Source organism: Sarcophilus harrisii, chromosome 5 (assembly GCF_902635505.1).
Source record: "Sarcophilus harrisii chromosome 5, mSarHar1.11, whole genome shotgun sequence".
Lineage (NCBI taxonomy): Eukaryota > Metazoa > Chordata > Mammalia > Dasyuromorphia > Dasyuridae > Sarcophilus > Sarcophilus harrisii.
The window spans coordinates 235,818,908-235,833,155 of NC_045430.1; the positions used below are offsets into that span (position 1 = coordinate 235,818,908).

The 14,248-nt window shown below is 38.8% G+C and overlaps 1 protein-coding gene across 2 annotated transcripts in view; it reads left to right on the forward strand.

Annotated features, from left to right (window-relative positions):
* The first annotated feature begins 562 nt into the window (after window positions 1-562).
* The window catches only part of NSUN6 (NOP2/Sun RNA methyltransferase 6), a 39,503-nt gene continuing 25,817 nt past the window's right edge, over window positions 563-14,248 (forward strand). The window contains exons 1-5 of one of the 2 annotated variants that reach the window (XM_003771893.4): window positions 563-1,543; window positions 3,731-3,886; window positions 5,457-5,536; window positions 7,681-7,790; window positions 9,062-9,215. In XM_003771893.4, coding sequence (XP_003771941.1) covers window positions 1,469-1,543; window positions 3,731-3,886; window positions 5,457-5,536; window positions 7,681-7,790; window positions 9,062-9,215 — 575 coding nt within the window. In that variant the 5' untranslated portion in view covers window positions 563-1,468. The other variant, XM_023505099.2, reaches the window with a different exon arrangement.

The following is a 14,248-nucleotide window of genomic DNA, read 5'->3' on the forward strand; positions in this document are numbered from 1 at the left end:
ATATGGAGTGCTTCCCTAGGGCCAACTTCCTTTTACAGCTGATGAGACCCTGAATATTGTTGTGCACCAAGAGAACTAAAGAACTGATCCCTGAGGCAAGCAGGCAGAAGGTTCTGATAAGAGATCAGTTTAGCCCCACGGTCCCATCCACTGCGGAGGAGCATCTTCCTTATAAAACGATTGATGGCCCGGGACTTTGCTGTTACCTTCCTTTGGGTCAGTCCCCCGGGGCACTTTGCCTCGCCCAGTCTTTTCCCTTTCCTTACAGCCCCTGAGCGTCTCCTCTTTACGCCACTATGCTTCCCGATCCCACTTCTCCATACGGCTAAGTCTTTTAGGGTGCGCCAAGTCTCTTCTAGGATTTTTGATCGCCATCTAGGGGAGGGGGGGGGAAGAAGTCGGAACAGGAGTGGAAGGGATAATGTTGTAAAAAAAAAAAAAAAATTACCCAGGCACGGGTTCTGTCAATAAAAAGTTATTAAAAAAAAAGGCACGCCCCAATCTCAAGGGGTGGTCCCTTTCTATTGGCCAATCGCGAGTTCCACCGAGGAACCGGACTTTCCACGTTCTGCCAACTTTCCTCTTTACCACTTCGGGCGTCTATTGCGTCCCTTCGTTCTGTTGGCAACTCCTTCCCTGAATAAATCTCCTTGTGTCAGGGAAAGGCCGGGGTGGATCCCTCACGTGACCACACCCCACCTTTGGGTGCTCGCCACATCTGGCGCCAACCCCCACACCGCAGATCGCATCACGGAAGCGCAGGGAGGCCCTGACTGTCACAGGACAAACCCGAGCCCGAATCTGACTTCCTCCTTTCCCCCAGGCCGGCAACTACCCCGGAAACCCGAGAATCACGAATTAATTAACGAACAGCCGCGGGCTCGTCGCTCTCCCCAACGCGGAAGGCTCCGGGTGGAAGCGCCCTTCCCTTCCCTACCCGCCCTCCCAGCCCCGGGGGTCGCTTCCACCACACGCGCGCAGGCCCCAGCTCCGGGGGCGCAAACAACGGCACGCACACGGTCCCCGCGGCCGTCACCGTAACGATGCGTGCGCGCTGTGCGTCATGACGTCACACGCCCACGTCCCCCGCGGCGCACATCCGGGACCCAGAGAAGTCTCGCATTGGTGCGAATTTCCCGTTCCCCGTCCTGGCCGTGTGGTGCGCGGCCCCATTGCTTGGGCAGCTGCGAGCCGCAGGCGGGCGAGGCGAGACCGCCTCTGCATCGCGTGAGCAGGGGCTGGGGGAAGCCTCGGCGCGCGCTCCTGGGCCCAAGCGCGTCCCCACGTTGCTGCGTGGCGTGTCCCTACGCTGCTTCCATCCGGGCCCGGGCGGCCCACGTGTGTTTGTTTAAAAAACCAAACCAAACCCAAATTTGTAAATATTCTAAAGAAAAGCAAAAAAAAAAAAAAAAAAAAAAAAAAAACCTCTTTAGTGCTTTTTTCCGTGAAAAGGGAGGAAAATAAGAAAATGTCTCTTTTCCCCAAAATATCCTTGAGACCCGAAGTCGAAGACTACCTCAGGGCGAGCTTTAAGAATGAGGAGGTAGGTCGGACAGGGCAGTGGTTAGAGAGGGCCGGTTCGGAGAGGCCCAGGCCGCCGAGGAGACGGTGGGGGAGGGACCCGGCAGGAGCTCTCTCCGCCCCCGAGATTAGGGCCGGAGCACGTGGGGTCGGGGCCGGGAAGCGGCGGCTGATCGCGGAGAGCAAGAAAAGGGCGCAGTTCCACCCGTGCGTACGAAAGTGCCCCTTTAGCTGGTGATTATGAAGGTCGGGACCAAAACAAGCTTGAAGGAGGAAGGAGCCGGAGAGAATGAAAGGGGCGTCCCCTGCTCCACCACCAGGGGGCGGCTGGGAGCCGGCGAGACCTGTATGCAGTCCCTTGTGGGGGTCTGTCGGTCCCCCCCGCGGGACCCGTCTGGATGAGTCCCCGGACCTGTCAGGCAGCTGCGAAATGCAGCCGGGCGCCGGCTGGCCTTGCTGAAGTCCCTGTCCCGGTGAAATGCAGATGCGCCACGGATTCTAGGGTTGGCTCAGCTAGGGATAAGGTAGGAGGGAACATAGAGCCAATTCCCTCCTTAAAGGACTTGGAAGGTCATCATGCAGCAGTGGGGAGTTGGGTCCAGGGTTTATGCGGCCCCCTGAGGACTGTGGCAGGAGGTAGAGCAAGCCAGTCCTCTGGGAAATCGCAGATTTTAAAGTAAGGCTAGAATGGGCTTCTCAGGCTGGACAGACTCTGCAGCCTCCTAAGAGTCTCTAAAGTAATGATAGAAAATGGCTCTCCAACTGGACAGGTTCAGCAGCCTCCTACAGGTCTCTAAAGTAAGGCTAGAATGGGCTTCTCAGGCTGGACAGACTCTGCAGCCTCCTACAGGTCTCTAAAGTAAGGCTAGAATGGGCTTCTCAGGCTGGACAGATTGCAGCCTCCTAAGAGTCTCTAAAGTAGTGATAGAAAATGGCTCTCCACCTGGACAGGTTCAACAGCCTCCTACAGGTCCCTAAAGTAAAGTTAGAAATGGGTTTCTCAGGCTGCACAGACTGCAGCCTCCTAAGAGTCTCTAAAAATAGAAATGGTTTCCCAGGCTGGACAGACTTTGCAGCCTCCTAAGAGTATCCAAAGTAATGATAGAAAATAGTTCTCCAACTGGACAGGTTCAGCAGCCTCCTACAGGTCTCTAAAATAAGGATTGAAATGCTTTTCCCAGGCTGGACAGACTAGCTTCCCAAAGGTCTCTAAAGTGGCCGATGCAGGTTTTTGCATGTCTTTACTAAATCAGTCTTTGTCTTTCTCCTCTCAGTCCTGAGCCGATGAACAGCAGACACTTAGCTGCTTGAGGTAGCAGTTTGTTTCCTTGCAACTTACATCAATGCATTTTGGCACTTGTTTGCATTTTATGGCACAGAGAATTACAGGCACAGAAGTTGTGATGGGCCTGATGAAACCTGAATCCTGGTCTTCCTCTTTAAGATCCCACGGTTTATCCTGTCCACAAACTCTATACTTCAGGGACAAAGGAGATGCGAACTTTTTTCTACATTTCATTGTTTTATGAGGAGCTGACTGTTACTTGTCCCACGGCTCACAGCTGCTTCATATATTACGTGTTAATATTTTGCATTTTTATGGAAGCCACAATTGAATTCTTGAAAGAGCCATTTAATTACACTGGCACATAGAAAAAAGCTAGTGTCTGTCCAGTTGGAGTTACATAATTGAGAAGCATCTATCCAAGTTCAGCTTTGTGAGGCCAAAATGTGGCATAGCTGCGGCAATAGATTTGGAGACAAGGCTTTGGTTTAGCTGTATCTATGCTACTCCTAGCTATGTACCTTGGGTAAGATTAGTTTTCCATTTGTAAAACCATGGGGGCACAACATGATATCATCCTGAGGTTTCTTCTCCCTTTTGCCCTTACAATATCTAAAGTCAGAAAACCATGGATCACATATACCCATTCAAGTATATTTTTTTTCCCAAAATAACATTATTAATTCATTTCATAATTATAATAGAAGCTAAGATAATTATGAGAATGATACATAGAATATTAATGAATGATACTTTGATATTTTTCAGATAATAACAAAAATAGATATGATAATGCGGTGGAAATGCTAAAACATGCTTCTGGAAAGGCAGCAATCAATTTTTTTTTCTTTTTTAAGATTTGTTTTAAGTTTTCCATTTGAAAATAACTCAGTTTTACATGGTTGTTTTTTCTTTTCTTTCAAGATTGTAACTGTTTTAGGTGCTCAGGAAGCAGAAAGGAAATTTGAAACCTTGTTAAATTACTTGTCACACCCACCAGCATTCACAACTGTTAGAGTGAATACTCATTTAGCATCTGTAAAACATGTGAAAGATTTGCTACTTGAAGAAATAAATAAGGTTTGTTGAACTTTTTACCCATGTTAGTAATCATAATCTAAGGTTTGTTGGATTAGTGAAACTTTTCAGCAAGAGATCCTTAAATGTTTGGGTCTTGGAATTTCCTTGGGAGGGGGTTGGAAGATGAATATATTGATTTCTAAAGTTCTTTTTACAAAAAAAAAAAAATTTGAGATTCATTAAAAAAAAAAAAAACAACTACATGTCATGGTTATCTTTGAGTTGATTCCTTCTTTGTAACTTTGATTTTCCCTTCTGCTTATCTGAAAGAGGAAAGAGTAATTGAGGGTAATCACTCTTTTTGACTTTTCCTCCCAATGATTCATCTTTTTTTTTTTTTTTTTTTTTTTACCTTATAAAACTGGCAGAAATAGGGACAGCTACGTGATGCAGTGGATAGAGCACCAGCCCTGAAGTCAGGAGGACCTGAGTTCAAATGTGATCCCAGACACTTATCACTGATTAGCTGTGTGATCCTGGGCAAGTCACTTAACCCCAATTGCCTCAGCTAAAAATTAAAAAAAAAAAAAAACTGGCAGAAATAGAGAGTTGTGTGATCTGGCAATCATTTCTCTGAGCTTCTGTTTCTTATAAAATTTCTCCTTAAATGACTTGCACTGCTTAACCCTAAAGTCAAGTGGGAAAAATACATATGCTGTGTGGTGTACTATTTTGTAAAGTAAAACAGTATATAAATAATGTATGCTATTATTATTATTTTTTTACCTCTTTTTAAAATTTTTTTAAACTTTTTTTTCCCTTCTTACATCCTTTCTCCCACTAGGGTGAGAAATACAAAAACAAAATATATAAATGTATTCAGACAAAACATATTTCCATATTTGCCAAATTCAAAAATGTATTTATCATTTTTCTCATTAGTCTGTCACATCTCTGTCATGAAGATTATTAGTTCTCTAGAATCATTCTGTTGACTAAAGTTATTCAGTCTTTCAGAAGTGCTCATTTTTACAATATTCATGTTATAGTATAAATTGTTTTCTTGGTTCTCCTCACTTCATTCCTTTTCAGATCATACATATTTTTTAGGTTTCTTTCCCCTCACATGGCAGCAAAAGTACTATCAAAAAAATGTAGAAGCTGATACAGTGTCGTGGACCCAACACATTTCCTGGCTCTGTGACATCATGACATAACAATCACAAATATTATCCAAAGCTCAATATATCTATCTCTATGTATTTATAAGAGAGATTACTTTCTTACTAAATATTACATATATCTATATATCTCTCTGTAAACTTATTGGGTGATCTGCTTTATAAATGCTAGTTATGGCTACAACTCCTATTAAGGACTTGTTCAGAAATTATTCTGGAAACAAATATACATATGATTGTATGTGGGGCCAGCTTTGTTAAAATCAGAGAGTTTCATTATTAGAAAGTTGACCAGAAAGTGATCTGTTTTTTAGGTCACAATTCAAAGACTTTATGTTTACTAAGGCAGCGAGAGTATTGTAATCTGCATCTGTGAATGCAATCTACACAGGTGAATTAAGTGCCTGTTATATTAGTCTTTAATAGTTGTGTCTCTTTGTTTTTAACAGCAATTTAAAGGATTAAGTGTTCCAATTCTTCAGCACCCAGATGTTTGGGATATGTTACTTATTCCTGTGATTGGACCCAGGTTTGTAATGACTTGGTTCAAAAACCATATATTATAAATAATAGGATTCTTCTCACTAGTATGTTTTAATTTTTTTTTTAATGTTTTAATGATAACATCTAGTTACTTTACCTTACCTTGAAAATGTATTTGGTTTCATCATTGTTGGTCAATGAATATTCATATTAACCCTGATAAAGAAGATAGCTACCTAAGAACAAGCCAGAATTATTGCAAAGGCAAAGTAGAATTGGACCTAGAATGTATTTTTTTAATTTAATGAAATGAATTTTAGGTTGATTTATGCATAAGCAGTGGACTTTGTCATTGGGGAAAATACTGTGCTAAAATCTTTTTCAGCAGCAAAATTGATAGATTCATATATTATAATTTAGATATTTTAAGATAAACACTAGTCAAATTCTGTTAGTTTAAAATAATCTGTTTTGATATTTTGGGATTTAAGCTGTAGACGGAAAGGCATGAAATCTGCATTTCCCTTTGCGTCAGATATTGTTGAGGGGCATAAGGAGATTGAGGCAGGAAGTTAAAAGAATTTATTAAGCTAACACCTATTGTGTACCAGGCAGTAAAGTAAGCCCTTTATAGATATCTCATTTAATCTTCATAGTGACCTTGGGAAGTAGACAGTATTATTAACTCCATTTGATAGTTGAGGGAACTGAGCCAAAAGAGAAGTGACTTGGCAGGGTCTCAGAGTTCATTGTCTGAGGCCTGGTCCACCCTTGATGCCTCGTGATTCCTGGAGCAGCACTCTATCTCATCTTCTGCCTGCCATCAAACTGATAATTGTATTTATCCTTCTTCCTATTTGTTTGATTTCCTTTTGGGTTATTGTGGTCCAATAGAGAGCTTGCCTTGTAGCCAGGGACGCCCAGATTTAAGCCCCACCTCTAACTTCTAATATCAGTGCTTTGTCCTTCAGAGCTTGAGGTCACCCTGAAGACTTGGGGGTGCAGGGTCAGCAGAGGCCCCTCTGGAAGCTCTCTGCCGAGGAGCTCTCACGGCCATCTCTGTTCTGATTCCACAGACTGCTCGCATCCCCAGAGCTCATCCTTTCTTGGAGCACATGGGATATGTTTCCATAATCTTAACATTAAGTGTTTGTTCAGTCTCCATTAGGCGTCCAGCATTGTGCTTTGGGGGGAGGGGGATAGTGGGAAGCAGTCCCTGCTTCCCAGCAACTCGAGGAGAGGGAGACAGGTGTGATTGGAGGAAGGGACGCTCAAATGGTGGGACTTGGCAAGTCTCTTGCACTGAGGAAAACTAACCTGCTTAGCTGCACATGTAGTATTCCTTAGGAGAGGTTCATTGTTTTAAGAATCACTGATTCTCTACCATCTTTCCTTTGTCTCTTGGACTTTTAGGGACTGGACATGAGATGTCATTGGATTGGGAAAACTTCCGGGGGATCTTCTCTAATCATATAGCTTAGCATCTTTGCCCTATGTTCCTGTACAGACTTGTCTGGAGTCACACGAAGTCTGTCAGAGATAAGACTTGACCCCAAGTGTTCCTAATGCCTTTTGTTTGATCCTTTCTGGCAAAGGCCTTAGCTGTTTTTCCTTTTGTTTTTGTTCTTCCAGTTTTCTGTGAGCAGCTCACAAAATACCTGCGGCTCGCAGAAATAGCTGCCGCTCACAGATATTCAGGAACTGACTCTGTTACCTGAGCAACTTCTATCACTACTTACCAAATGGATTTTTCCCCCTTTCTAATGTTCTCTACTTGTTTTTCCTTTTTTTTCTTTTTTTCTTTTAGACATAATTTTCTCTTTCTTACCCACCATTTCTTAGGTGGCAATATCTCATGGTTTTACTCGGCCACAGTGATAATACTTCAAGCTGAAAAGTTGCTTAAAAAATTAGTCTGGGGTCAGGAAAACTCCTCTTCCAGAGTTTAAATCCAGTCAGCCTCAGATACTTACTAGCTGTGTTACCCTATGCAAGTCACTTAACTCTCTTTGCCTTTGTTTCCTTATCTGTAAAATTATCTGAAGCAGGAAATGGTAAGCAAGTATCTGCTAAGAAAACCCCAAATTGGCTCATGGCGAGAGAGACATGACTGAAAATGACTGAATAAAAAGGACAAAACTGGAATTGGATACACTATTCTATTTAACTTTCACGGTTTTATATTCTCAGGAAAAATATAAACAAACAACCCTCTGAAGTCATTGTTGGAGCTCACTGTGGTAATGCAGTGCTAAGGGGAGCACATGTCTACGTTCCAGGAATCATGTCTGCATCAAGATGTAAGCATACATTTTTCTTTTGGAAAGAATTATCCAAATGTGTTGGGTTTTTTTTTTTTTTCCTTACCATAAATTTCCTTCTGCCAAGTAAAATATTAGAGCTTAATGAACATAATTATGATCAATAAATGACTTCCGTTCAATTTATCCTTCCTTTTTTCTGCTCCCCTCCACACCTGTAGTTCTTGGACCTTTTGGGATTACTTGGATTAATTGGATTTAGTGCTTTCTTGGCATTTTTCTATTTGTTAAAGATTAGAATTTATTACCTCAAAATTTGTGACATGCTTTTTTTTTAAACATGTTTTTCAGAGTTAAATCTATTTCCAAATGAAAATACTAGTGATTTATCACTGAGTAAATGTGATATATCTATATGTGTGTGTGTGTGTGTGTGTGTGAAAAGAGTGTTTTTATTTCATTTTATGACTTCATCTTTATGGCTCATCAGTAATATTAGGTATATACACATTTTTTTATAAACAGTTTTATGAGTCTGTAAATTTAGGAATTAAGTTGAATTTAATTACTTTTTACTTGATTTTAATAGCATAGTGCTCAACTCATTCAAGCTGAGTAAATTTTTTTGTTTTGGTTGCTTAACCTTCAGTTGTAGGATACTTAATGAACCAGCAAGGCAGCATGGCATAATTCAGGGCCCACGACTGTTCCATCTTGGAGGGAAATACACCGAAGTTCTTTAGAAGGGAACTGGGTTACAAATAGCTGTGACTATGCCTTATGTGTCTAAAATGACAAGGCTAGAGGCAGTATGACACAAAAAACTAGTAATTAGTTTTTGCACAATTTTCTAAAATTGTATTGTCTGTATAATTTATATGAATGCCAAATGCCAAACTAATCTTATTCCTTTCAGCTTCACCCACCTTTTTTTAACTGCTCCCCAGCTGGTTAGACTAAGAGTAAAAGTATCTTTTTATAGCAAATATAGCTTAATTTCTTCTAGTTATATGAACCAAGAAAAAATTTTTAAAGATATCAGAAAAAAGAAATCTTAAAAATATTTCTAATTGGCATTTGTCCAGATCTTTGAAAAAACTGAATACACGTTTATAAAAAATATTATTATTTTGATTCTTCCTCAGAAGGACATTAACCCTGTTCTAAAAATGTAAATTAGATTTTTTTGGTCAAGGACAGCATTAAGGACAGTTCTGTTAAATGAGAAATCTCTGTTAAGATCCCTGATGTTCATTTTTCCTTGAAAAAACATAGTTTAATAGGGTCTTTTAATTTTTTCCTTTTTCTAGTTATGAAAGCTGGAGATGTTGTCTCTGTTTATTCCGATATTGAAGGAAAATGTAAAAAAGGAGCCAAAGAGTTTGATGGAAAAAAAGTATTTCTTGGAAATGGGATTTCTGAACTGAGCCGCAATGAAATGTTCAGTTTGAGCAGCCCACTGAAGTATGTCATAAGGTGTTTTATTAAAGAGTTGTATTCTTTTATTTATTTGAAGGAAGTTTTTAAAAAAGTATAAGAATGAATAAATTTATTTAATATTAGTTTGTCTAGAAAGTGGGACTTAGAGGGCAGTGATTTTTTTTTTAATGGAAAAAAGGTAGAATTCATATAAATGATTAAAATTCTTATTAAGGTTGATCCACGATCCATCTCATCAGTGCTAGAAATCAGCTTGGTTAGAGCAGACTATAACCTATCCATGCCTCAGTATCTTATGTGACATATATACATAAGTATCATCAGTGGGTGATGCAATAGATAAAATGACTAGGTCTGGGGTCAGGAAGATCCAGAGTTGCTGTGAGGATCAAATGAGATATTATTTGTAAAGCACTTAGCACAGTGTCTGGCATGTAGTATAAGCATTATGTAAATGTTAGCTTTTATTATCATCGTTGTTGATGATGATATTCTATACATCTTTTACAAGAAGTTACCCTACATAGAGATCTTCTCTATTTCTCTCCAAATACCCACTTTATTCCCTTTACTGATTAGTTTATTCAGACTTTTTTTTTATATAGCTACTTAGGCATAGTCATCATATTTCACCTTTGAGAATATCTGCAATTTTGATTTCTTAAAGATTGTAGCATTTCATGATTCCTAGCCACAATGTATTACCAAAAGAATAGTGGCATTAAGATGATGGGCTTTAAAAAAGAATCTTGGAATCTTTGAGAGTTATGCCGTTTTCTGAGGGCTGTCCATTTTGCCTTATTCCTGATTCGATTCTGAATTCAATTCTTGGTCTATTAATAACTGTCACTCCCAATTACATCTACTGATGAACAAGCTCAAAACTACAGTTTGGTTCAAATTCTTGATTACTAATTTAAGAAGAAAAAAAGCAGTAGTTTATTTAAGTTAAATCTTTAAACTTTATTTAAGCCTAATTTCAGCCTTTTCTTCCAAAATTTTGTAGAAAACTTTGCATTCATGAAGTAAGTAAGCCATTTAAATGGATACATTTAAAGACTAGATAAACCATTTTTGTGGGTAATGGTTTCAACTCTTACATTTCTGGTGTCGAGTATCCTTGCTTTTAGCCTAAAGCATTATGGAGACTTCATAATTTGGACTTTCTGTGCCTTCCAAAGTCAGATAGGGCATATTTTTCTAAAACAGGGGATAGTTCTGTATGATCTACTGTATGTGTAATGTATGGTTATTGAAGGTATGGAAAGTCTGTGTATAATGGTATATATAGGGCAGCTAGGTGGCACAGTGGATAGAGCACCAGCCCTGAAGTCAGGAGAACCCGAATTCAAATTTGGTCTCAAACACTTAATGCTGCCTAGCTGCGTGACCCTGGGCAAGTCATTTAACCCCAACCCCCTCAGGGGGAAGAAATAGTATATATAAATAATGGAATTGAATGTATTTTGAGTAATCCTTTTAGAATACTATAGAAAGTCTTTTTCTCTTCCTCTTAGTTCATTTGAAGCTCTAGGCACTAGGATGTTTGCCCTTATTTTCAACAGAAGGATGTATATAGAAATCTTTGCAGGAGGGAAAGTCATATTTTTAGAATTATTTTTATAATTCAGTCTTGTTCAATCAGGTTTCTGTAACTTCTGTTTAGGTCTGTTGATAGGTAGGGAGGAAAAAAGCTTCCACTATCTTGTGGTCTTCAGGTTTTGTTCTTTTCCCTTTTTGGAAAGTCAAGATATTTGCTCGTCATTAGTCTTTGTGATGGTTCTCCTAGTTTCCAAACAAATGAAAGCTTTCCAAAAAAAAAACAAAAAAAACAAACCCTCCCAATAATACAGTAGAACCCTAAATGCTAAACCTAAACAGTTTCCCATTTATATTATTTTTAGCATTTAGAGATGAGTTACCTTAGAATGCTGATGGATAGTTTCTAATCCAAGCAACAGTGTTGGAACACTTTGGTTTCACTAGTTCCAGCTGACTTAAATTACTTATAATCAGAGATAGATAAACCTACTTTCAGATAATTTTCTCTGCAATGTTATAAACAGGACTCCTTTATATTGAACTTACTTGTTGACATTTAAAAATATATTTGATTACATGAAAATATTGCTCACCTAAAAATAATTTAAACAGATACCCAGCATTCAAATCACTGAGCAATTCATATTGTAACCAGTTTAATTAGTCTGAGAACTTCTATTCAGGTTATTCAAATATAAAAAGGACAGTATTTTTACAATGCATCATAAGTAGGGTATATTTGACTCATTCCAGGTTTTTAGTGGCTGAAGAACTAGTGAAATGAGGTTCAAAACCACGAGTATTGGAACATTTGAAGTTTTAGTAATCCGAATCCAGGAAGTCAGTCATGATGGAAATAAGCCATGACTGGATTACAGAATTTTAGAGTTCAAAGCAAAGTCCTTAGTTATCCAATCAGAATTGTACACAAAAGGAATCTCCAATATAACATATCCACATATCCAACCTCTACTTTAAGAACTCCACAGAAGGGGAACTTAATACTCTAGGGGTAGTCTATCCTACTTTTGGACATTTGTAATTGTTAAGATTTTGCCAACAACCAATTTAAATTTACGCCTTTGCAAATTCTACCCATTGATCCTACTTCTGCTTTTTTGGTTCTAAACAGGCAAAGTACAATCTATCTTCCACATGACATACTTTGAAATACCTGGGGACAGCTATAATACTTTCCCCAGTCTTCTCCAGGTTAAATACACATTTCAGCCTATCCTCATATCAGATTCTAGGCCCTTAATCTTGTCGTTTACCTTCCTTTGAACATTCTCCAACTCAATGTTTTTCTTAAACCATGCCATCAAGAATTGAACAGAATTCTTCAGATGAGATCTGAAGAGGGTTGAGTTCAGTGGGAATTTCACTTCCTTGTTCTTGGAAATTATACCTCTTTTAATGGAACGGGAAAACTGTATTAGCTTTTTTTTTTTTTTTTTTTTTTTTTTTAAGTTGAACCTATTGACCTATATGCAATTTACAGACTTTCCCTCCCTTTTTAGGAAAATTGAGACATTAACTCTTCAGTTCCTCTCTGATTTTCCATGATCTTTCGAATATCACTGACTGTTTCAGAACTGCTGGCTTTTTCAACTAATGAATTCCTTTAAGAAAGGATCTAGTGCAATTCACAAAGTACTTTTGTGAACTCTAAGCCAAGCCTCTATCACAGACTGTTGGAAGGAGTCACTTTTTAGAGTTTCATCATTTCCACCCCACTTCCTTCCTAAAGGAAATTAGATCCAGAATAGAATTTTCCCTTGTTGGTTATTTTGTCTTTTGAAAGATGAAATTAACATTAAGGCCAGTCAGAAAGTTATTAGCTATTCTGCTTTTCATAGAAACAAATTAAACTCTGGAGTGTGAGAATGACTGAAGTCTCCCAACACTATTGTTTCCATCTTTACTTTACTTCCTTGTAGGTTATTCTTTTGTTCTCTGCTGCGCATTTTTTTTTTTTTTACTTTATTCTTTTTATCCCCTTTCATCCCTACTCTTCCCCAAGGAGGTTATAGTTAATGAAGGATATATTTGTGTATACATATATAAATATATACATACACACATATTTTTTCTGTCCCTGCTGACTCTTTGCCTTAGCTCTGCTCCTTAACTTGCCTTGCTATTACTTAACCTTCCCTTACCTTTTGGTTCCCTCTCTTTCTCTCCCTCCTTATTTCTTTATAGATTTTAGAGGATGCACTTTATGGTATATATGTAGTATTGCCTATTTAACCCATTCTGATGTAAGTTTTCAGAACTATGAGCCCTCCTTCCTTCTCTAATGCCTATGTCTTTTCTTTCTGTGCTCCTCATTTGTATACTTTTACCTTTATTCTGCCCTAACCTTTCTTTTGAGCTAGCAAGTTACTAATATCAACTTAAAACATATGGCTTACATTTCTATGTAAAAAAACATAAACAATTGTCCACGTTGAGTTCCTTGAAATTTATCTTGGATATTGGCTCTTAAATATGTTATATTTAACATAAATTTTCTATTGAGTTTGGGTTTGGTTGATAGAAAGGCCTGAAAATCTGCAAGTTCGTTGAATGTCCGTTTTATTTTTCTCATTCATAATAATTTTGCTGGATATGATATTTCTGTCCAAAGGCCTTGTTCTTTTGGTGGTATATATGATTCCAGAATCTGTCATCTTTTATTGTGGTTGCTGATAAGTCCTGTGCAATTCTAATTGTAGCTCCAGTGTATTTGAATTTTTTTTTTCTTGTTTCTTGCAAAATTTTCTCTTTTATCTGGGATTTGAAATTTGGGAATAATATTCCTGTGTGTTTCCCATACAGGATGTCTTTGAGGTGGTGATTGGTAGATTTTTTCTATTTCTGCTTTCAAATCCTCATGTTCTATCACTCCAGGACAATTTTCTTGGATTATTTCCTGCATTATTGTGTAGGATTCTTTTCCCCCTTTATAACTGATTCACTTTATTTTAAAAAAATTTTAATAATAGCTTTTTATCTTCAAAATACATGCAGAGACAGCCCCCAACTCCCATTCCTACCAAACCCTGTGCTCCAAACTCCTTTCCCTCCCTTCCTATCACACCCCTCTTCCAGACAGCAGGCAATCCAACACAGGCCAAACATGTGCATTTCCTTGAAACATACCTCCACAAATATTATGCTGCACAAGAAAAACCAGACCAAAGAGGAACAAATGAGAAAGAAAACCAAAAAGCAAGCAAACAACAAAAAAGAAAATACTATGCTGTAATCCATGCTCAGTTCCCACAGCCCACTCTCTGGGTGTAGATAGCTCTCTCCATCACAAGTCCATTGGAATTGGTTAAATCACCTCATTGTTGAAAAGAGGCATGTCCTTCAGAATTGATCATCACATAATCTTGTTGCTGTGTACAATGATCTTTTGGTTCTGCTCACTTCACTTAGTATCAGTTCATGTGAGTCTGTCCAGGCCTTTCCATTATATTCATATACTACAACTTACTCAGCCATTCTTCAACTGATGGGTATCC